This window comes from Eurytemora carolleeae, unplaced genomic scaffold (assembly GCF_000591075.1).
Source record: "Eurytemora carolleeae unplaced genomic scaffold, Eaff_2.0 scaffold245, whole genome shotgun sequence".
NCBI classification, from domain to species: Eukaryota; Metazoa; Arthropoda; class Copepoda; order Calanoida; family Temoridae; genus Eurytemora; species Eurytemora carolleeae.
Genome location: NW_019396390.1, coordinates 174,590 through 199,920, shown reverse-complemented (window position 1 = coordinate 199,920; position 25,331 = coordinate 174,590). Strand labels below are relative to the sequence as shown.

Here is a 25,331-nt window from a genome sequence, read left to right as displayed (position 1 = left end):
TAGTCTCTATTTTATAACATGTTATTTTTTGTGAATTGCATTTTTTCTTATCTAGTCAATGAATTATTGTGGTAGTTTTTAACTATAATTCCATTTATTAAGTGATATAACCAACTGTTTCATTTTTTTCTTTAATTTAATATTATATTATATTTTTTACTTAAAGATTTTGAACATTGATTTGGAAAAGAGGAACCTTTCGCCACAAACCTTTCTAACTCTTCCAACCTTTTGAAGTAAACCTTTGACATTTCAAACTATGAGTTCTGCTAGATTAAATTTGAAATATCTAAGATTTACGTCATCTTTTAAACCAATATGCACCATCAGGGTTGGTTACTTTACTCATAAAAGCGTAAACGCTCAAAATCTTAATTAAATATTTCGTGGCTCATTCTATTATTCCTATGGAAAAAATGTGAAACTATATTTTTTGTTTAGGGTTGAGTTTATCCAGCTAGCCCTGGAGTACAAGCCCCTGAACCTAGGCCAGGGTCTGCCTGATGATCTTGTTCCTAACTACGTCATCGATAGTCTCAGGCAGTTTATTAAACCTTGCAGAGTTCCGTCCGTTCCTGGGCGGTTTTTTGAAGAAGACTTTGCCATGATTTCTACGGAATGATGGTTAATTATTATTATTATTATAATGGTTATTATTATTATAATGGTACAGAGTTATCCACAAAGGATGAGAGACGACTGTAGGGAATTTATTCTTTTTTCGTGCATGGCTGGTTTTTCATGGTCACGTTGTGTTTTTTTAATGGAAATTTGTCAGTGCACTTTTGAAAGATTATAATCGAGACAGAGAAGATCAAATTTAACCTTCTGATTTGAGCCAGAACTTAAGAATTAAAGGTCGTCATTAAAGTGTCTTCCTTTGTGGACAACCCTGTATTTATTAGCTGTAAACTGAATATTAGCTAGTTAAACCAGTTTTAACCAGCGTTAAAGCTTCAGACCAGGAAACTTTTAATTGTTCAGAAATAATTTAACCAATTTTTTCCACTTAAAAGTACAGCTTAGTTATGATGTTAAGTTTAGAATTGAAAAGTTCCAAATAATTCTAAAAAAAATAAGAAAACTCGAAAAGCGTTAAAATTTTAGCGTCACACAAAGTTTCGTTTTTATAACGTAAACATGTGATGTAGTAAAATAAACATGACGAAAAAGTAGAAATTAGCATTTAAATTGTTAATGTGATAACTCTAACGCGTTAAGTTTAATGAGAAATCGCAACTTCATAAAAGTGAATCTAAGATTTAGTAAGATAGGTTTTAAAACTGAAAATTTAGAGATGTGATAAATGATCCTTCAGTTTTTATGCATCAGTATACACGAGGATTTGTAAGTAGTTTTTATGAAGGTTTATATTTCATGTAATTGTTTTGGCATTCAAATGTATTTAAATGCCTAAAGATTTTTTGTCGCCAAGAAAAACTAAATGACAAATAAAATGCTTTAAATTTTTATATTTATTTCTGCCAGGAAACACAAAGTGGAAAAATAAACCATCTCTTATTAACATTTTTCAAAAATTTGAAATTCATGAACATTTGAACGTGAAACTATTTAAAAACAAAGATGAAATAAATTATACCCCAAGGGATATTTATTTTCTAATAAAATCCCGCAAGCGTTATTAACCTTATTCTCCAAAACTTTTTATTTTTGTTTGTGGTTTTTCCCACAAAAGCGACTTGCGCATTTCTTGCTTAGGAAACCATAGAGAAACTCGCAGAAATAATCACTTTTGGAGTCAGAAAAACGACGTTTTCTTCCACATTTTATCAAATAAAGGTTTCAAGGGTACCGTTGTAAATCAAGCATTGCTATACTTGGATCTAGAGTCACTTAGAATTACGCTTACAGTCACTTTAATGAATTTATGTAAATCATGTGTACTGTGTAGGGACATCCCCGGCTGGTGAATGCAGTATCAGCTCTGTACACTAAACTCCTGGATATAGGACACACTATAGATCCTAACAAGGAGGTTCTAGTCACTGATGGAGCATATGAAGCTTTGTTTACAGGTACCACACTATAGATCCTAACAAGGAGGTTCTAGTCACTGATGGAGCATATGAAGCTTTGTTTACAGGTACCACACTATAGATCCTAACAAGGAGGTTCTTGTCACTTATGGTGCATATAAAGCTTTGTTTACAGGTACCACCCTGGGGCCTGACCGAGGGTTTCTAGCGGAATAAAAAATCGTCGCTCGCAAATTCCTCATTTTGCACGAACACTTTTTATTCCTATGCAAATCCGCACTTTTTCTGCATCTTTTAAACCCCAACATATTTTTAAAGCTTTGTGTCTTTGGGGGAATATTAGTTAGTTATTTAAGTAAAAATCAATTATCTTTTTGCAAAAAGTATTAATTGTAAGTGTTCATTTCGAATTTCAATAAAAAAAATGATGCCCCAAACGCATTAAGTTAAACCCATTTTCTCTTAGTAGGCAGATAAAATTAATTATCATTGATCAAGTTTTAAGTTTGACGCATTCCCTCCATTTAAACGTTTTCATATGAGGATGAGGATATATATCTATATATAAATTTGGCTTGTCTGTCTGTTTGTTTGTATCCAATAAACGTCAAAACGGCTGAACCGATCGGGCCTAAATTTTTTGTGGGACATCTAGGGACCCCAGGGAAGGTTTATGAATCATCAAAATTTCAAATATTTGTCTCCATCAAAATTCGATCGTCATTAAATTTTTTAAAAATTTTGAAAATCCGCGAAATTATTTGTGAAAATCCGCGAATTATTTTTGTTTTGTTTTACGATGTACACAAAGAAAACATGTTCACAATTAATTTAGAAGATGGGCGCGAAGCGCCCTCTAAGGCTAGTATATGTAAATTTAGCTTGTCTGTCTGTTTTTTTATCCAATTAACGTCAAAACGGCTGAGCCGATCGGGCCCAAATTTTGTGTGTTATCTCGCGTGGGCCCAGGTAAGGTTTATGAATGATCAATATTTTAAAAATTTGTGTTAAAAAATTTTTATTTTTGTAAAATTTTGAAAATGCGCGAAAAAATATTATGAAATTCGCAAACTTTTTTGTTTTTGTTTTATACTGTACAAAGAGAAGATGCTCACAGTAAAAGCCACAATTAAACGTGGAAATAGAAGATGGGCGCGAAAAAGCCTAGTATATATATATTTTCTCGGAAAATCATTTCCCCCCCCCTAATATTACGTATGTATGGGGGAAAAAAGGAAATAAGTATTGAAAAGAATGAAAAATCTTTCTTTTTAATGTCCTATTTTTGATTTTCCCCTCAAAATCATCAAACTGAAAAATATACGTACACCTCTGGAAAATCATTATTAAGTTTTAATATTTTTTCAGCAATCCTTGGTCATGTGAACCCTGGAGATGAAGTTATCATCATTGAACCCTACTTTGACTGTTACGAACCCATGGTTAAACTGGCAGGAGGAGTTCCTAGGTTTATCTCCTTGAAACCGGTTAGTTGGAAGAATGGGACGGATAAACTGGTTTTAAACTCTAACTGACTATAATAGAGTAACCAGTTAGTTGGACGAATGGGACGGATAAACTGGTTTTAAATTCTAAACTAACAAACTATAATATAGTAACCAGATAGTTGGAAGAATGAGACGGATAAACTGGTTTTAAACTCAATCTAACTGACTATGAAAGAGCAAGTTATATTCTGTATTCAGACTGTATTGATACTAAAACTGATATTCTGTATCCACTATTCATATTGACACTGATATTCTGTGTCCAATATTCAGACTAAAAAGTTATTCTGTTTCCAATATTTAGACTAAAACTGATATTCTTTATCCAATAATTAGACTAAAACAGCTGTATCGAATATTTGGACTAAAACTGATATTCTGTATCTAATATTCAGACTAAAATTGATATTCTGTATCCAATATTCAGACTAAAACAGATATTATGTATCCAATATTCAGACAACACTGATATTCTGCATCCAATATTTAGACTAATAATAATATTCTGTATCCAATATTAAGACTAAACTGATATTCTGTATCCAATATTTAGACTAATACTGATATTTTGTATCCAATATTTAGACTAATACTGATATTCTGTATCCAATATTAAGACTAAACGGATATTCTGTATCCAATATTTAGACTAATACTGATATTTTGTATCCAATATTTAGACTAATACTGATATTTTGTATCCAATATTTAGACTAAAACTGATGGGATTACTTCATCAGGAGACTGGAAATTGGATTCTGAAGAACTCAAGCAAGTTTTCAACTCTAAAACTAAGGAAACATTTCATTTAGTTTTTATTGAAAGGTAGAAATAGAAAACTTTTAAAATGCTCTTTCTTTTGAAATGGGTAAATTCTTTTTGAAATTTAAATATTAAATGTTGTGCTTAATGTAGGCGATCATCTTCAACAACCCGAATAACCCCCTGGGGAAGGTTTTCAGTCTCCAGGAGATTGAAGAGATCTGTGGGCTCTGTAAAGAGCACGATGTTCTAATGATCAGCGACGACGTCTACGAGCACATGGTGTTCGACAATCACAAGATGATTAGGGTGGCAACCCTGCCTGGGATGTGGGATCGAACGATCACGATCGGATCGGCTGGGAAGACTTTCTCTGTGACCGGCTGGAAGCTTGGCTGGGCATACGGGCCTGAACATCTTATCAAGAACTGTCAGGTTCAGCCATCTATCCATTACTCAATCAATTAACTGTTTTGATCATTTATTTTCATTGATTTTAATTTTTTCGATCATTTGATCAATCATCGGATTTTATTATCAATTCGTCCACTTACTCTTTAATCCATCCTTCCTACTGGTCACCTTATTTAGTTTAATTTAGTGAAAGCAATTGAATTGTTGCCACAAACTCTGATTTTCGGATTCCTATATCATCAAGTCTCAATGTTGTAGACCTTATATATTATGTTGGATCAACAAATAAACTAATTTTGAAGTATCTAAGGTGTGCACCATCAGGTTGCAAAGTTATAAGGATTATAAATTTAAGTTGTAGTAAAGACTCAATTCCTTTGTCATGATTTAATCCGTTAACCAATTTTCCCACTAGGTCGTTCATCAGAACTGCGTGTACGCCTGCCCCACACCGATTCAGGAAGCAGTTGCGCGCGCGTTCGAGCTGGAAATGACGCGCTTGGACTCCCCCGACTGCTACTTCCGGTCTATTTCCGCTGATCTGGTCGCAAAAAGAGATTTCATCGCTCGTGTACTCACTGATGTAGGTTTTAAACCGGTTATTCCCGAGGGAGGTTACTTCATCATGGCGAACTGGAAAGATCTTGCATACAAAATCGATTTGAGCTCGGAAACCGATAAACAGCGCGATTATAGGTAAAAACTGATATAATAGCTACTTTTAGGAATAAACGTTTTATGCTCCCAATAATATAGTTGATTTAAACTTAAACTGAAATTATCTGTTCCAGGTTTGTAAAGTGGTTGAGTAAGAACCGGAAAATCCAGGGAATACCTCCATCAGCTTTCTTCAGTCAGGATCACAAATACATCGGATCCCCTCTTATAGGCAATTTTATCCCATCAGATAAGTAATATTTGCTCTAAAAAATATATCAGATTATACTTTTGTATAAAAACTTTTTTGGCTTGTAAAACAATTTTGTAATTAAAGGGACTGTTCACGTGATTTTAATTGACCTTCCCCATTTAAAAAGGGTATGTACAATTCACAATGGTATTCTTTAAACCTTTATCTGATCTATAATATATCGTCGTTTTTTCAGCTTGAATTTTCCTCACTTGTTTTTAAAGAAGAAGCAATTCAGTATTGTAGAGAAAACATAAAAGAAAATGATTATTTGTTTAGAGAGAAAACCATATCTTATTCAATTATAATAAAAATAAGCAAAGGGTACCGTTGTTAATCGGACAAGCCACCCTATAGACGGCGAGTTATAGTTATGTTGGTTTTCAGCATGATGATAGTTTAAAGAAAGCTGAAGAAATCCTGACCAGCTGGAGGAAAGAATTGGAATAGAGGAAGAATTAAAAAACTGACAGAATGGAAGAAAAAGTTTCTTTAGCCTGTGATCAAGTTGAAATATTATTTTCTCATTTGAGAAATAAGATATTTTGTGTTCATCATTTAATAAAAAAAAATAATATACATAGAATCAGTTTTTAAGTCATGTTATAAATTAGTTATATTTTTAAAATAATAAATGCGTACTACGTCTAGTCCTATTATTATGCGTCAGCTCTGCAGAATCCCGGTGATTTCAGATTATCACAATGAATGATGAGTTTGATGATGATGATGACTGGAAGCCTCCAACCGAAGCTGAACTCAAGGTTTTAGGTCAGATTTTATTTAAATAAGCTTTAAATATATCCTAATGTTTTGGATTTTGTAATCGATTTTTTAATTTAAAGGGACTATAAGCGTAATTTTAAGGGACCCTCCAAGCAAAAAAAAAAAGCAATGCCCGATTCACAACGTTATCCTTAAAACCTCTCTGATTAAGACTGAATTAGTTCACCAAAATCATTCAAACTAAGCCCTTCAAACCTTTTAAACGACACATTCTCCACAAAGGTTTCAAAGATACATTTTGCATGAAGGGTCACTTGAAAGTATGCTGACAGTCTCTTTAATCTAAATACTTCAATTTCTCGTCGATTTTAGCTGCGAAACGCGAGCGGAGCGATAAAATATCCAAGAAGATGGGCGACTACCTACTCAAGGCAAATATTCTCCATCAAAACTGAATAAATTCCCGAAGAATGAATGATTCGGCAAAAATTTGTTAAATTGACCAGTTTTTAAAATTAAGAATAAACAAAAACTTTGATTCAAATAAAAATGAATCGTTCCTCTACAAAAATAAGAATTATAGAAGCTTGAATTATCCTGAACTAGAATAGACATTAGCTCTTAGGATTCATATCATTTAAAAAAAATGGATAAATATTTGAATATTTGAACTGTCTAAAGGGATACCGGATGCTAGCAACAACCTGCAGACAATGTTCTACAATAGAACTTCAGGATAAACAGGGGCAAATATACTGCGTTGCATGTCAAGAGGTGAGTTCAGGATAAACAGGGGCAAATATACTGCGTTGCATGTCAAGAGGTGAGTTCAGGATAAACAGGGGCAAATATACTGCGTTGCATGTCAAGAGGTGAGTTCAGGATAAACAGGGGCAAATATACTGCGTTGCATGTCAAGAGGTGAGTTCAGGATAAACAGGAGCAAATATACTGCGTTGCATGTCAAGAGGTGAGTTCAGGATAAACAGGAGCAAATATACTGCGTTGCATGTCAAGAGGTGAGTTCAGGATAAACAGGGGCAAATATACTGCGTTGCTTGTCAAGAGGTGAGTTCTGGATAAACAGGGACAAATATACTGCGTTGCATGTCAAGAGGTCAGTTTTAAACTAATATTAAATGTATACAGTGTGTCCCAATAAAGATGGGAATTCAAGGGACGAACAGAAACTCGTCTTTGAGTTCTTAAAGTTGATAAATGGCAAAAAAGTGTATGAATAAAAGGTTTTGCCGAATGTGGATAAAGATAATTTTGATTTTAATTAATAAGCTGAATTCTCGACAAATTTCTGAATGACTATGTCAATTTTGAACGTACGAAAAAAGCAGACCACAATTCGGAATTCCCGAGACTATTTAATAGTTCTTTGATTATTTTGGAATTCCTAAAGTCCCTTTCAAGAATTTCTGTGTTTTTAAAAAAAAATTTTTTTGTTATGAGGCAAATGATAGGATATAAGTTTATCTTGCTATATTTACAAACTTGCATTATAACTTTAGCATTATTTTATCATAATATACTTACAATCAGAAAAAAACACAGATGTCATGGTATATTGTCTTTTTCCTTATCTCTCCGTGCTTTTCTTTCTTTCCCTCTAACATAGCCGAGAAATGNATAGGTTTTTTTTTCAAAAATTCTTCAGATTGATTGCCACGAGACCAGTAAGGACGATCCTGTCCTGTCAGATCAAGCGGCGGAGAAAGTTCTGGCGGAGTCCGCCTTCTCCGGTCTCAGTTCTCAGCCAAGATCAGAGTAAGTTCTTGATAACTTTTTATGATAAATAATTATACTAGGTTGGGAACACAGCGTTGGCAAGGGTACTCATAGTTCCTCCCGCCGTTTACCCGCGCTTGGTAGCAAAGTACGATTTTAGCTATTAAACTCGACCCACTCAACTTAGAATCTCAAAACCAAGCTAAGAACGTTCCCGGGGTTCTCTCGAGTTTTCCAATCATTTGAGGCCAATCGGTCAAGTATTATCGGACATATAAAAAGTTAGACAAACAGAGATTACTACTTCAAACAGAGATTATTACAACGTTGGGTTCCCAAGCGAGTTATATATACCATAAAGATACTTACATTTGTTTACCTAGGTCACAGAATCCTGATTTGATTCCCGGAAGCTCAATGCATCGGATGACACCGATGGAGAGGGAAGAAGAGGAATCAAATTTTCGTGGATTTGGTCAAAATCGAAATCAAACAGGATCCGCTAGCCCCTTTCCCCATCCTCCCCAGGGTGTAGCTCAGGGTCAACCCAGTTCTATCCTCGGTAGCCTCGGAGCAGCCTCCAGGATTCAAGCTTCCGGTGATATCCCTCAGCTCCAGTTGAAACCTATCCCCCTCTCCACCCCTGGATCCCGGATACAAGATACAGAGAGTAGAGAAATCCTCCAGAACTCCCGGTCAATTCTCTCCGCCAAGCTGCAGTGGGCGAACCAACTGCTTGAGGCAGAGCATAGTGTGGTATCCGCCACTAATCTCGCCATTCTAATCAGGGAAACCGCCTCAGCTCTGCACACAGTCTCCAGTATTCTGCAATAAATCATATTTCATCAAGAAAGGAACCAAACACTTTAGTTTCTAATCCCTTTATCTATAAACCTGATGGTGAAAACTTTCGAATTTAAATGTTGCCTATTTGATCCAGCAGAATTCATAGTTTGAAATATAAAATATCGGGTTGCAAAATTGTTATAATTTTGGCGTAATTGTTCAGTTCCTTTAAGACCTATCTATTTCATTTTCAATTAAAACGTTTATCTTATTTTTTTTAAAGATAAAATGCGACGATGTCAGGCTCCATCACAGGTTGCAAAACGAATATCTGGAGGTAGGAGTTCTGTTCATTTCTAGTGGTTTGGCTAATATTTAAACTAAACATTTATCATGGATGGAAAGTTTTGAATGTATTCAAACAAGTCACTGCAAGCTCAACTACTGTTTTTAGGGTTAAAATAGAATTTCATATTTCCAGATATCTCATGCATTTAATTGTAATTTCAAGTGACCTTTCATTTAAAGAGGGCGTTCACAGCGGTACACTTTATCTTATCAATAATGTGGAAACAGTTTTTCTAGCTGGTTAACTGTTTAATTCTGATAATTCCGAATCCGTAATGTCCATGCACCAGAAATAATAAAGAGAAAAACTGTACCGGGTAGTATTCCTGCAAAGCTTTGAACTGGAACCCTCTCTCCTAATCGAAGATCTCTCCATAATAAAGTCGAGCAAAGTCTTCTACGTTTATTGAAGGTTTGAATAAGAAAATATAACGCACTCAGCATTAAAAACTGTGACGAAGACTTTTGAAACAAAAACATTACACTATTAAACATAAAAAGTGAACTCGCCACGTTGGTCCACAGGATACAATAACTTTATCATACGAAAATCCGCATATACTGTTAACATAAAAGTTTAAACAACACTGATCATTCTGATCATCTTTAGTAGGGAAACCACGATTGAAAAGATAAACATAGACTTGATTGCTCTTCCATGCTTGATCAGACAGAGCTTGTAAGGGCACCCTTGTGAATCGGAAATGCCACTCGATAAGTAAAGGTTTACTTTAAATTAAGCCTTACAGTCCCATTACATGTTTACCTTTCGCACTCAGACGGTTGCTTTCTACTGAATATGCGACTGTTCAACTATACTTTAAACACTGAATTGAATACTTTATTTCTTCATCTGTTTCTAGATTTCTTCTTTTTAATCTTTGTGACAGAAACAATCTCAAGAACTGACGAGGGTCAACCCAGACCGAAATATATTTTCAATAAATGTGGAACTAACATCTAATTTTTGTTACTCTACAGAGGTTTGGTCCTTCACCATCACCGAATTTTTTATCTTTTTCTAGTTTCCAATTTGTCCATACAATCAAACTTAAATCCTTCAAGAAGGGTTTCCATTTGCGATATTTTCAGAAAAAGCGCTAAAGTTTATTAGTAATCTGAACAAATTCAAAAGTTGTCTTAATGTATGTTACAATAAAAAATCGACAGGACAAACAAATATTTTCCAGTGTTTTTGTTGCTATGGATATCAGAACAATAATACAAATTTTTTGCATCATTGCGTTTTTTAAATAAAATTTTTAACTTACGTCAAGAGCTTAAAGCATTGGTTAAATTGTTTCAAAGTGAAACGAAAACAGAATTTCCCAATTCAGGAGAAGACGATTTGTCAGCGGAGAAGACGAGAGTTCGTCCGAAAAAGAAACTGAAACCGAACCCGGACAGTGATGACGAGAGCCCGGAGAGGAAACCCTTGGGACTTCTCTCCAACTTGACACGAGCCCCTATCATAGGTATTTTACTTATTGTGGTGCTCAGTTGGGAGGTGAAGTCTCTCATTGGTTTAGTCCTCGACAAATTGATACACACTAGATTTGTGTTCTTTATCAACTGGTATATTTATTTTCGATTATTTTTATGGAGGCTCAGCCTTGATTTCTAAGGAATGATGGTTGACTGGTTTTTTATTTTAACTGATTAGTATTCATGTAGAGATACACATCAAACATCTTATGTTGTTATTTAAATATATTCAAGGGGCGATTATAATCTTTGTTTATTCAAAACCACAGACCCGATTTATAAATAAATTTGGCTTGTCTGGATGTTTGTTTGTTTGTATCCAATAAACGTCAAAACGGCTGAACCGATCGGGCCCAAATTTTTTGTGGGATCTCGCGTGACCCCAGGGAAGGTTTATGAATGATAAAAAGTTTTTATTTTTGTAAAAAATTTTAAAATGAAAATCTGCAATTTTGTTTTATTAAATCCGCGAAATATGTTTTTCTTTGTTTTTCAATGTTACAATGAGAACATGTTCACAATTGAAATAGAAGAAACAGCCTAGTAATATAATATAAGTCTTATTGATATTAATGTCAATTCTATCTTTTTTTCAATTCTTTTTTTGCTGCATATTTTTTTTTACAATTTTAATTTGGTGATTCAGAAAGATATTATACAAAACCGGAAACGAATCACATGTTTTACGTCCAGTGAGTTTTTTATTTATTTTTATTCATCGATATCTCTAAATCTTCTCCAGGTTTATGTTCTCCGGGTTCTACTGTATCTATGTCTCCTCATGAGGCCTTGATCAGGAGGTTGCTCAACAAACCCTTCAAGATTCCAATTAAAGGTAATAGTATGGATCATGTGTCTTTGCCTCTTCTTTTATATCTAAATACTTTATAATAATAATACTTATATAGTACTTATCACAAGAAGAAGTTGACTTTGATTTAAGATATTTTTATATGAACTTTGTTATTTTTGATGTTTTTGAATATTGATTTCATGGTTTGATTTAATTTGATGTGATTTGTTACGATTTGATTTTATATTTATGTTTGATCTGATCTGAATTGATATTATTTAATTTGAAATGATTTAATTAATTTTATTTGATTTGGTTTGATTTGATTTGATTTAATATGATTTTATTTTATTTTATTTTATTTTATTTTATTTTATTTTATATTTTATGTTTTATGTGATTTAATTTGATTTGATCTGAATTGATTTATTTAATTAGAAAAGTTTTCAATTGATTTGATCTGGTCTGATTTGATTTTATTTGTTGTGTTCTGTTTAATTTGATTTGATTTGATTTGATTTGATTTGATTTGATTTGATTTGATTTGATTTGATTTGATTTGATTTGATTTGATTTGATTTAAATTGATTTGATTTTGTTTGATTCAATTTTATTTTGATTTATCAACAGGTTATGTTGGCGGTAGCTATGGACGAAGCCTGGGTGTGCGACGAACTGGAGGCCGGCAACCTCTTCATGATCCAGACGCTGAGGGAGCTCTTGTTCTCCATGAACCTGTCCTACTCTCAGAACACGAGAAATTAAAGGTATTACAAAATATTTATAGTTAAGTTTTGTTTATTTGTAAAAGTTATGGTTAGAAGTTATATATCTATCTGTTAAAGTTTCAGTTTCTCGAAGTGTAAGTTTTTGCTTTTCTAAAATTTTAAATTACAATGTTTACAATGTTTACAATTTTCAATATTTACAATATTTACAATGTTTACAATGTTTACAATGTTTACAATGTTTACAATATTTGCAATGTTTACAATGTTTACAGTGTTTACCATGTTTAGGTGGATGTAAACAGTCTCGAGGTTGCTGTGGTTGTTGACCCAATCCTCTGTAACGTCCTCCGGCCTCATCAGAGGGAGGGTGTCAAGTTTATGTATGACTGTGTCGTGGGTTCTAGGATTTCAGAGTACCACGGCTGTATCATGGTAATTTTATTTGATTCACTCTACACTTAAAGCCATTATTTTTTCGGTCAGAGTTCTGCAAACCACTGTAGTACACACGGATTCAGTTCGACACGGTCCAGACTTTCAAAATTGTACATGAGATTGATAGAGTTGACAGAAAAGTTTGGTTTGAATTTGTAGATGAGAGAGGAGAGAGTAACACGGCTCTCAGTGGATCCCTTGAACGTTAAAAGTAAATTATTTAATTCAGAGTTGAAAAGAAGATTTTTCTCTAATCGTGTAGTTCAACAATGGAACGACCTGCCAAAAGAAATAAAAAATGCCAAATCGATTGGCTCCTTCAAATGCCAATACACGAATTGGAAATTCCGCCAGTCTAAGGATTAAAAAAAAGGAAACTGAATAAAAGAATGATTGTACCAGACTGTAAGATCTGAAAGATGTAACGTCTACTTGAGGGTGTATTTATTTTTGCCGTTTTTCTTTTATAAAAAAATATATTCGACATTTCTTATTAGCATGTTTATTGTTTATTATAGATATGGATGAACAATTTACTCTAAAAGTTTTTTCTCGTTTTTTACGTGTATCCAGGAATCGATAATAAATGGATTCTAATAGTATTTCCCCACTGGGGATATAACTTTTAAAGATAGGAGAAGGGGGGGGGATAAAATGGGAGTAATGTAATACTTTCTCACTTATACTTTTTCCTTTAAAATAATTTTATTGTAGGCTGATGAGATGGGTCTGGGGAAAACACTTCAGTGCATCACTCTTCTATGGACTCTGCTTAAACAATCTCCACAGTGTAAACCTCTCATTGACAAGGAACCAACCTCGATCAATCAATCAATCATTTAGTTTTCTAATACCTGAAGTTTTCTTCTTTTTTGATATTTTGTGACACATTAAAACTATGGAGATTCTTAATGTCTGCCGCCCATGATTTGATTTATTTCAAACGTAACTATTTTGCTAAATATTCGAGAAAAAAATGGGAAATTTTCAATGTTGCTGTCATATTTCATAGCGTTTAAACCTATCCTTTTTTGATAAATTTCGTGTTTTTTTTTCAAAATTGTAATTTTATATTTAAAAAATTTTGATTTTTGATCTTGGACATTGAGCAGGTTATAGTTGTTTGCCCGAGTAGTTTGGTGAAGAACTGGTTTAACGAGATACAAAAATGGTTACCAAACAGGAACAGTACATTTGGAATTTTATAGTTGGATAATTTAAAATTTTACGTACCATCGTTTCTTTGATTAATAATGGGCAAAAATTCCAGTTAGCCATCATTCCCTGGAAATGTAGACCGAGCCCATTTTAAAAAAAACCCGTCTAAGGTCCGAAAATTATTTACCTTGATCTCTCTATCTATTGTGGGCACTTTTGAATTTGATTCCTCTATTAAAGTTATCTCTGCCGGGTGTAACCATCTCGGGATATCGAACAGGAATTAAATTTATCTATAGATCTAAACGAATGTTCGGTGTTCAGTGTCAGTTTTTTAAATTTAAAAAATGAATTGTTTCTGGCAGAATATCCCCCCTAGCGATAGACAGTGGAACTAAGGCTGAGATAGATAAAAATCTAAGTAAGTAAAATTAATTTTTTCAGTTTAAAATGATGAAAATTGCAAAAGAAGTTTTAAAAATCATTTCCGAGAATTGTGGGTTTGATGAAAGGGACTAAATAAAAGTGAAGTTCCATTTATTTTTGAAAATCTAATCCACAACGGTACCCTTAAAAGCTTTCTGTTGCTTTCTGCTTCAGAAACAATGGAGGAATTGTGAGAATAAAACAACTGTAAAAACGACGATATCTTCCACATTGTTGATAAGATAACGGTTTAATAACAAGGACAGTCCAATAAAGTTAAATTCTATAAATCCTATTTCCTGTTCAGCTGGATTCATGAACACCTACGGAAGACGACCAGCCAACCCTGTTCTAATTATCTCATACGAAACCTTTCGTCTTCACGCACACGTCCTCCACACTAGCGAGGTCGGTCTCGTCCTTTGCGACGAGGGACACAGGTAATAAAAATTAATAAACATGAAATTTAATTGTTAAAAATAGATTTGGGCCTCATAATTTCTAAATAATCATTTCCTCCTATTTCGTCCTCAAAGCTTGTTTTTCCCCATTGTACAGTGGGCCAGGGGTATTCAAAACCTTAATAATCCATCTTATATATCCAGAGAGTGTTTGTTACTAAAACTAGACATCGAGAGAACTCCAAAACTGTTTTTATTTAGTCTGAATGATAATGTTTAGGCTCTTTTTGAGCATTTTTCATAGACGATGCAAAGTTTTACCTTCCCTTACTCTAAAAAATTGTGAATAATATAATAGAATGAAGATTATTTTTATCCTTGTTAAGCCACCATTCCGTTTATCCTCCCTTGGATACCAATTAATAAGAAAAAATAGTTTTTTCATCTTTATTTTAAGATTTTTGATGAAGAAAATTTGTCAAAATGGTTCAATTTTAATTTTAATTTCAAATCTACATGAGGAAACCTCTTTAACCAGCATGAAATATCTCTTCCATGAATATAGAAAACAAGAAAATAAACATTTACACCCCCTTCGTCCCCCAAAGGGGGGTTTAACCCACCCATAGACCCACCTGTAGTTGAACTTTTCTTTAAAATTATCATTTCCTAAACACTAATTGGGTGATAACCTTATAATTTTTTGGAATTTTTCAATTCTGAAAACGCTTTTGACCTACATTTTCAAAACTCTTTCTTTTGATATATAAACATGTCAATATATTTCAAGAATATTTTTTTCCCCTTCAGATGACTTATGACCACCCTTGACCACCATTCAATGACCACCTTGAAAAGATCATGACCACACCTAGAGAAAAATTAACCTCAGAAATGAGCTCCAGCTGTGCTCTATTACCTATATTTAGACATGTCACATGCTATAACCTCGTTTTTACTACCTATGACCACTCTTGACCACTTTTTCAATGACCACCTGGGAGGTCATGACCGGTCCTAGAGAAAAAACCCCAAGAATTAATAACTTGCCCCAAAAACCCCTATAAACATGTATGATATGTTTTTAGCTATAAATACTGGCCCACTGTGCATTGTATTGGTAAGATTTCTGAAAGTCTAAAAAATCTTGCCGTTTTTTCGTCACGGTCTACAGGAAATTAATTTGATATAAAAAATAAGTGCGAATTTATGAGTTCAGAGGTGCATTCCAGTCTTGAAATGAATGGCATTAAGAAATTACGTCTACTAGTCCCTATTAGTGAAGAAAATAATTTCATATTTAATTTGGGTTGCCTTTAGGTTGAAGAACCATGAGAACCAGACGTACAGTGCTCTGATGGGATTGAAATGTAAGCGTCGAGTTCTCCTCTCCGGAACCCCGATACAGAACGATCTGCTCGAGTACTTCTCTCTCATACACTTCGTCAACGAGGGGATCCTCGGCTCCTCCCAGGAGTTCAGGAAAAGGTTTGAGAACCCGATCCTTCGAGGGAGGGATGCCGACGCGACGGATGAGGATCATAAGAAGGGTGTGGAGAAGCTCCAAGAAATGGCTGAAATAGTGAACAGGTATCAAAGTATTTGAAAATCCAGATGTGAAAAGAAACCTAGTATCTCTTGGGTTTTGTTTTTGTGCAATTCAAATTTTTTTTATTTTTTTTCTATATCTGAGCCATTTTTATTTTCCATTTGTTTCTGTTGAACTCCAAACAATTCTAAACAAAAAATCCTTGAAATTTATTCCCAAATAATAATTATCTCTGTTTTAGATGCATCATTCGGCGAACCCAGGCTTTACTTTCCAAATACCTGCCTGTCAAGATAGAACAAATTCTTGTGTGTAAACTAACCCAGCTTCAAATGGACATCTACCAAGCTTTCTGCAACTCCGACACCATCAGGAGATCCTTAAAGTCAGAGGACGGAGCCAAGATGACCTCCAGCAGTCTGGCCGCAATTACGTCGCTGAAGAAACTTGTAAATCATCCCGACCTTGTGTTTCCGGCCTGCAGGGAGAGAAAGGAAGGATTTGAAACAGCGGCGGAATTTTTCCCTCCGGGACATGATCCGGACCGGGGACGGTTGCGACCGGAACTCTCCGGTAAGCTGTCGATCCTCGACTGTCTCCTGGCAGTTGTCAAGACGACGACGACAGACAAGGTGGTTTTAGTCTCCAACTACACCCAGACACTGGACATGTTTGAGAGATTGTGCGCCTTACGGAACTATGGTTTTGTCCGCCTGGACGGATCAATGTCTATCAAAAAGCGCGCGAAAATTGTAGATCAGTTCAATGACCCGAGCAGTAGCTATTTTATTTTTATGCTCTCAAGTAAGGCGGGAGGATGTGGTCTTAATCTCATCGGAGCAAACAGGTATACAACTTTTTTTTNTGTTGGATTCTTTAAAGAAATCTGTAAAAATCTAGTAATTGATAAGGTACAATCGAGGAGAAGATATTACAGAGACAAGAACACAAGAAAGCTCTGAGCTCTTGTGTAGTTGATCAGGTAGGAGAATAGCATATTCTTGTTGGATCTGCATTGAGTGCAGGGTGCACCATTAAACATGACAATTGAAAGTTATCTTTGACAGATATCTTATGATAAAAAATTGTCCACCACCTATGAATTTTGAAAGAAAAATCTTAGTTTCAGACGATTATAGTTTTTGGAATAGTTTGTCATGTATAATAATATTGTGAGAAATTGTGAGAGATATTTTTTTATTTATAATAAACTTAACTTTTGGGGAAATTATCTCTTCCTTTTTCTTAATTGGTTATTTTTGGTTCTCCATGGAGTGTTATGTTCTAAGTTTAAAATGTTGCTCGTGATTTTAGGTCAGGTTCAGGTTTCTATTTTATTTTAATTAGTCTTCAGACCAGGGAATAGGAATAAAAGGAAAGGAAATGGCGCTGGTCTGACATAAGAAAGCCAGTCGCACTGCTTTGCAGACAAGTTCGGTAAACCTTACACACACACTTTTGGTACAGACACAAAACATGACTTACAGTCAAGGAAATTGCAAAACAATGTTGTCAATTATAATTGAGCTTGAATAACGGGTAGTTTATTGTAAACTTTAATCAAATTATATTACTTGCATGGAAATTTGGCTTTATAGTGTTGACTTAAATATATAAATAATATGCTACATATATATTAAGATTATTTTTAAGTAAACAATTAACAATAAACAAATGTACTCTCCTAGACTGTACAAATACCGAGATTCGTATGTACTGAATATACCTACAGTACACACCTTCGGTTCGGTAAACTTTACACACACTCTTTTGGTACAGACACACACACATGACGTTTCCGCCCCCTGCTTCAGACTGCCAATTTACTGAGAAGGTTAATTTCAATATGATTTGAGTTGAAGATAAACTCACCAGACTCAAGATTGGCCATTCTAGGTTAGGTATTGATGGATACAAGTTAAATACAATAGATACAATGAAAAGTTAGATGGTTTTATTAAAAAGCGAAAATTAATAATGATAATTTTCAGCAATTTGGTTTTCGTAATTGATGGAGAATGGGAACATTCGTTGGACAAGTCAAAGACTATGTCTGAGACAGGTTTGGACTCAAAGATGGAACCGTAGCCGTAAATTTATCCGGAAGAAATTCCGTGTCTATACATTCTTTGGAATGTATGATCAATCTAAAGCCTTGAGATGTGTTGGAACTAAATTAAGGAGTTAAGCTTTTACTAAAAGTTTTCTAATCCCTATATCTCTCCAACCTGATGGTGTAAACCTTTGATATTTCAAACTTATTTTATATAATTTAAAGTTCGAAGTACCTAAGGTCTTCAACTTTGGATTGCAAAGATAATGGGATTTAAAAAATTGAGTTTGTGGCAAAGACACAATTCCTTGAGAAGCCAGTAAATCACTTCATTTAGGGTCTCCAGGATATGGAGCTCAAGCAGGTTTGGGACTCTGGAGTCTCATTCGTCTTTCATCACAAGTCCCACGATCAAATTAAAGTTGTTTAATAAATCTAATCTTCTCAATCTATTACGCTTACAGATGTATTATTGGATTTTCCCAAGTCATTTCCTAAACCTATTACGCTTACTGATGTATTATTGAATTTTCCAAAGTCATTTCCTAAACCTATTACGCTTACTAATGTATTATTGAATTTTCCAAAGTCATTTTCTAAACCTATTACGCTTACTGATGTATTATCGAATTTTCCCAAGTCATTTCCTAAACCTATTACGCTTATTGATGTATTATTGAATTTTCCAAAGTCATTTTCTAAACCTATTACGCTTACTGATGTATTATCGAATTTTCCCAAGTCATTTCCTAAACCTATTACGCTTATTGATGTATTATTGAATTTTCCAAAGTCATTTTCTAAACCTATTACGCTTACTGATGTATTATTGAATTTTCCAAAGTCATTTCCTAAACCTATTACGCTTACTGATGTATTATGAAAATTTCCCAAGTCATTTGCTAAACCTATAACGCTTACTGATGTATTATTGAAATTTCCCTAGTCATTTCCTAAACCTATTACGCTTACTGATGTATTATTGAAATTTCCCAAGTCATTTTCTAAAACTATTACGCTTACTGATGTATTATTGATTTTTCCCTAGTCATTTCCTAAACCTATTACGCTTACTGATATTGAAATTTTTCAAGTTAAATCTTATTGTATTCAAAATTTATGTGAATTAACTGTAAAATTACTGAATTTGAAAAGTATTTATGTAAAATGAAGATCGATTGTGAAAGAGTTGTAATCAAGTCAAATATTTTTTATTTATCTGATATATTTTACAAAAATATATTACATAATTTAAATTCTATCCGATAACAAAATAAAAAAGACACCATATGTAACGTTTATCAATTATATGATCATGAATTATACTCAACCATTATTCCATTGAATGTAAGTTGCAATATTGGGTTTTGAGAAAATTTAAAAAATAGTAAATATTTTATAGGTATTTTGGTGACTTTTAAAAAGCAGAGCAAAATTTTTGAAACAATCACAAATTTTCGAATCTCTTTAACTTTTCAAACTGATGGTGTAAACCTTTGATACTTCATAATTTCAAAGTTATAGGAAATCGGAGTTTGTGACATAAACTCAATTCCTTTAACCCTAAAACCAAGATTTAATGGACAAAGTAAAAATCTACAATTCCGGTTTAACCAGAGTTTACAAAATTACGATGGAAGCACATTTTAAGTTGAGCAACAGACTCGACTATTAATGACAAAATAAAATAAAAAGCGAAGCAAGAAGGCTACAAAAAGACATGTGAAATCGGAAGACGACTGTAAAGACTCAAGTTAAACTTTGTCTTATCAATATTCACGCGAAGCAACTCACAAGTCCCGCAAAATGGAAGCATAGCTTTAATAATCTGGGCTGAAAAACCTAACCGCTGAGTAATTGAAACCCCAACTTCATGATATGATATAATGCAGTGAGCATGAAACACAACATTGAGCAGTGACCAATTTCACTCCATGAATTGCTTTTTAAGCTATGATAAGATCAAATGCACAAAAATGTCGTCTTTTTATATATATGTAGTTTTATGGGTCCTACTGTATAAAAGTAAATTAATTTTGGATAAGTTATCACATAAAAGTTGCTTCTCCACTCATATCGTTCAATTCAGCTTGCCGTACTCGTGATCGTGCCTAGAAATCAATAAATCAATATCTTACAAGAACAATTGTCGATAACAAACTAATCGGGAAAGCAAAGTCAAACTCTTGGACAATTGTTGATATAAGAATTAAGATCGCAACGATTTTGAAAATAACAAACGATTCAGCTAAAGGACCTTTTTAACACACGGTTCAAAAAGATTAAAAATGTGTCCAGCCCTAGGCATATACATATTTTCAATAATAAACGTTAAGTTTACAACAATATAAGATCAACAGATCATGTGCTTGTTTTTAGCTTCTAGATCCAGGAGAAGGTAGATTTTTGATAATCTGGGGAAAGCATGAAATATTGGACAATAAAAGGCAAAGTGACAGAATTTTCAAAAAGGGGTGATACACATGATAATATACACCCCTGAATTAAACCATCCTCCCTGCTTGCATATTTACCTGAAAAAGTTCTCTAATAAGAGCTCCCTTCTCTTGGTCTAAAAGAGTTATAGCATTACTCTTCTTTCCAACCTCTTCAGTTAATAACCTTAACAGAAGAGTTATTAGTTGATTTAGGAGAGTTATATTCTCTTCTTCCCAACCTCTTCAGTCAGTAACCTTAACAGAAGAGTTATTAGTTGGTTTAGGACAGTTATATTACTCTTCTTCCCAACCTCTTCAGTTAATAACCTTAATAGAAGAGTTATTAGTTGGTTTAGGAGAGTTATATTACTCTTCTTCCCAACCTCTTCAGTAAGTAACCTTAATAATAGAGTTATTATTTGGTTTAGGAGAGATATATTTCTCTTCTTCCCAACCTCTTCAGTTAGTAACCTTAAGAGAAGATTTATTATTTGGTTTAAGAAAGTTATATTACTCTTCTTCCCAAACTTTTCAGTTAGTAACCTTAACAAATGAGTTATTAGTAGATCTTAGAGAGTTATATTACTCTTCTTCCCAACCTCTTCAGTTAGTAACCTTAAGAGAAGAGTTATTAGTTGGTTTAAGAGAGCTATATTCTCTTCTTCCCAACCTCTTAAAATGAGCATTTCGGAAAATTAAGGAATTTTTGTATATTTAAAAGGAGGGGCTAAAAATCCAGAAGTAGTCCATTCAAATACATTTTTTAAAATCACTATCCTTGGAGGGCGTGTGAACATGTTCTCTTTGTGTACATCGTAAAACAAAACAAAAAGAATTCGCGGATTTTCACAAAAAATTTCGTGGATTTTCAAAATTTTCAAAAATTTAATGAAGATCGAATTTTGATGGAGACAAATATTTGAAATTTTGATCATTCATAAAAATTCCCTGGGGCTCCGTGAGGTCCCACAAAAAATTTGGGCCCGATCGGTTCAGCCGTTTTGACGTTTATTGGATACAAACAAACAAACAGACAAGCCAAATTTATATACAGATTAAATTTAAACAAAAATGTAAAACTGACTTGTTTTGTTCCTTGAGTCTAGTTATCTGTCTCTCCATCTCCTTGTGGTCCCTCTGGTTGAGGTTGAGGGTTGTCCGACCACCCAGGGCCAGGTTCATGCCCAGGGGGAGACTCATGTCCGCGGTCATCAAGCTGTTCAAGTGCTGGTTCACCTCCTCTATCCTAAAAATAGAAATTGTTCTAGATTTTAAGATTCAGGGGTAGAATAACAAGTTTTTAAGATTCATTGTTAGTGTATATTCCAAAAAATGTAATTTCTTCTTTCCCCCCAACCACCCCAAAAAAATTATTCGAAGATTATGGATCTAGCGTATCGGATCCGGATCCGGAAAAAAACAATAAGGTTTTCATCCAGAACCTTTCAAAATTTCAACACAATATCTATTAAAAAAAAACTACCTAGCAAGTTGAAAAACGAGTTTTTCTCGTGAAATCTCCGTATCTCCCCTGTTCCCCCCATTCCTAGCTATATTCCTCATTCGTTCCTAAAATATGAAATTTATTAAGATTTTGAATTTTTAAATGCTATCGACATTAAACATTAAAATTCAAAACAGTAGTATGTTTACCAGATACCTGTACAATAGAATATGTACCTGTACAACTGCCAGTTGATCCCTGTACCACTGTTCTGTTCTTTCTACAGTTTGAAGACCTTTCAGTAAAGCATCCCTCTCTTCTTCCACACTCTTCATCCTCTTCAACTTTACACAAATAAATTTTGTGAGATGTCGATGAAAAGTGTTTCTTTAAGGATTATTTAAAAATTAAGTTGCAATAAATAAATTAACAATTATTAAAAAAACATCGGACCTTCATAAACTTTCTTAAAGTACTTCTTAACTCTTAAACTTTTTCCCTTCGAAAAATCAACATTTTAATTTTCTTTCTAAAATGTCTAAATCTAAGAAGTATTATCAGATAAATGATTGATTAACAAGTGATAAAAAATAAGGAAATGCTAAAACTAGAAACATTTTGAATCGGAAAGTTAAAGGTTTTTTATGATGTGAAATATCAATATACCAATCCATAATCTATTCCATTCTGTAGAGTATGCCTCCTAGAATGAGACTCTCTCCGCCTTGGCTGCTTCTTTGCTTGCTCTTGCTCCGACAGCTGCTGAACACCGCGTTCAGTTCTCTCAAACGGTTGCCTCCGAGTCCGCTGATCTATTTCTCCGTCGGAGGCAGCTCCGCCATCCCCTGTCCTCCGATCTAGTCCCTGGAGAGGATGGCGGGGAGGTTTCGGAGGTCCAGAGTGTAGAGGAGGGTCAAGACGGGAGGGAAGGGAGAGAGCAGGAGATGGATTTCCTAGTATTCTTTGCTGGCGAAGCACAGATACTCGGCTTGATTGATCCTCATTTTCAGAAAATGTGTCCTAATAAAATTCAAATATTAAAAAATCATCAAAAATAATATGTTTGTGCATTTATGCTTTTCCCAAGATTGGTCATTAATTTGTTATTAAGTACTTAGACGATAATCTTTACCCGCTATCAGGCTGTCCCTAAAGACATTACCCTTAGAGTAATAAAACGAAGAGGTAAAGCTTACCTTAGATGTACACAATCGACCTCCCTATTAATTATTAATAGAGTGGTCGGTTGTGTACATCACGATATGTTTACGATCTAACACTGTACACTTGTATATAGAGTGATCGTATCTCTTGGGGGTCTGGACATGTTTGAGAGATTGTGCGCCTTACGGAACTATGGTTTTGTCCGCCTGGACGGATCAATGTCTATCAAAAAGCGCGCGAAAATTGTAGATCAGTTCAATGACCCCAGCAGTAGCTATTTTATTTTTATGCTCTCAAGTAAGGCGGGAGGATGTGGTCTTAATCTCATCGGAGCAAACAGGTATACAACTTTTTTTTAATTCTGCTAACGTTATATTCTTAAAACATTATGATACGACTAATTCCACAATCACAGAGATTCGAATAGAAGAAAAATAATACTATTCCGCGGTATGAATTTGTTCAGTCCCTTTGAGCCTGAAAATGAGTTCAAGTGTACAATTCATGTAAACGTTAACAGATTATACGTAGTACATTAAAATAAAACAGTATGATCCCTGGACAATGGACATATACGTTACTATTTCTTCTTTTTATATAGTTTATGCTAAAATGAATAAAATAGTTTTCAAGAAAATGTTTTTCTACAAAAAGATGTTCAAGGGCCCAAAAGGTTATAATGCACAAATGTATGAAGTACACCTGCAGCTAGTATGGAATCAGTACAACAAAATGGCGGTTTTACACATTTTTACCTTCTATTACTCTATACGTATCTATTCTCTTTGTCCACTATGCCTAGATTGGTTATGTTTGATCCTGACTGGAACCCTGCTAATGATGAGCAGGCTATGGCCCGGGTCTGGAGAGATGGACAGAGGAAAAAGTGCTATATTTACAGGATGCTTGCTTTAGGTAAAATTAAATATTTACTAGATGAAAACATTATTATCTTATAATAGTAATCTTGCTGTCCAATTCATTCCACCAGTTTTGTTTATCAAGCTTTAAACAAAACATTTCGCTGATTACGATTATTATTATTATTATTATTAGTATCATTAGTTTTAGTAGTATTAATAGTATTAGTGGTATTTGGAGTATTTGAGGATGTTGACTGCAAACATTTGACAATTTTCAAATTTGTAGGTTTTCAATTTATTAGCTAAAAGTTCTATCAAAAATATTAAGTTTCTATGGGCATGCCTTTAGCTTAAAACTTGAATGACATTCTTATTTCAAACATTTTTATTCTTTCTTCTCTTCAACTCTTCTTAAGCGCGGGGGGGGGTGCTTGTGTATTTCACAAATATAAATAAACTGAAAAAAACGATGCGCACGCATCTTTAATTGTGACTTCTTTTCTTAAATTATGTTAAATATTAAAACATTAAAAATTAAAAAAAACAGTGAATTCATTTTTATACTCTCCTAAAGTTGAGAGCAATGGTGTTGCATTTTTCTTCAAACTCGGTTATTTCCCTGACAAATATCTCCTTCTTTAAAATGGTTTAAGCAAATACAACTTGAGGGATATACTCTGGAGTCTCCCAACCTTAAAAGGTCTAGCCATGCACAATGTTTTGGTAATTTGAAATAACTCACATTTTTACAAGAAGAATTGTTTGTGCAGTTTTTCACGATGCAAAACTTGGTCATACTTTTACTAACATAAAGAAAAAACTAAACTGGAATGTACTGCACAGTATACACTCCTGTGTTTACAATCCATATTTAGTGTCTATCTAATTATCAATACTAATTTTCAATTATCTACATTTTACCACCCCAAAGAAATACGATCACACTCTATACAAGTGTACAGTGTCAGATCGTAAACATATCGTGATGTACACAACCGACCACTCTATTAATTAATTAATAGGGTGGTCGATTGTGTACATCTGAGCTAAGCTTCACCTCTTCGTTTTATTACTCTATGACATTACCCTTCGAGTTTAGTCGTAAAAGTAAGTGAAGTATGTATGGGGTCAATTGATTAATTACACTGTAAAATACTTACATTGGATTGTGATGAGGAATCTTGCCGCGCTCTTTCTTTTTGG

At 33.9% G+C, this 25,331-nt stretch overlaps 3 protein-coding genes across 3 annotated transcripts; all 3 read left to right on the top strand.

Moving 5' to 3' along the window:
- Positions 1-437: 437 nt before the first annotated feature.
- On the top strand, positions 438-5,596 carry LOC111702308 (kynurenine--oxoglutarate transaminase 3). The gene is made up of 9 exons (XM_023473952.1): positions 438-540; positions 1,296-1,347; positions 1,913-1,982; positions 2,051-2,104; positions 3,366-3,484; positions 4,218-4,301; positions 4,421-4,702; positions 5,097-5,377; positions 5,473-5,596. Exons 2-9 carry the CDS (start codon positions 1,324-1,326, stop codon positions 5,594-5,596), a joined length of 1,038 nt encoding a protein of 345 aa, XP_023329720.1. The 5' UTR covers positions 438-540; positions 1,296-1,323.
- A 295-nt stretch (positions 5,597-5,891) lies between these two features.
- Positions 5,892-9,063, top strand: LOC111702303 (Sjoegren syndrome/scleroderma autoantigen 1 homolog). The gene is made up of 5 exons (XM_023473948.1): positions 5,892-6,362; positions 6,690-6,748; positions 6,999-7,091; positions 7,984-8,093; positions 8,438-9,063. Exons 1-5 carry the CDS (start codon positions 6,296-6,298, stop codon positions 8,886-8,888), a joined length of 780 nt encoding a protein of 259 aa, XP_023329716.1. The 5' UTR covers positions 5,892-6,295; the 3' UTR covers positions 8,889-9,063.
- Positions 9,064-9,069: 6 nt separating this feature from the next.
- LOC111702306 (DNA repair and recombination protein RAD54-like) lies at positions 9,070-24,224 on the top strand. The gene is made up of 13 exons (XM_023473951.1): positions 9,070-9,177; positions 10,526-10,663; positions 11,416-11,508; positions 12,097-12,233; positions 12,486-12,629; positions 13,347-13,442; positions 13,745-13,815; positions 14,156-14,211; positions 14,524-14,656; positions 15,938-16,207; positions 16,408-16,834; positions 23,427-23,605; positions 24,068-24,224. Exons 1-13 carry the CDS (start codon positions 9,129-9,131, stop codon positions 24,222-24,224), a joined length of 1,950 nt encoding a protein of 649 aa, XP_023329719.1. The 5' UTR covers positions 9,070-9,128.
- The last annotated feature ends 1,107 nt before the right edge of the window (positions 24,225-25,331 follow it).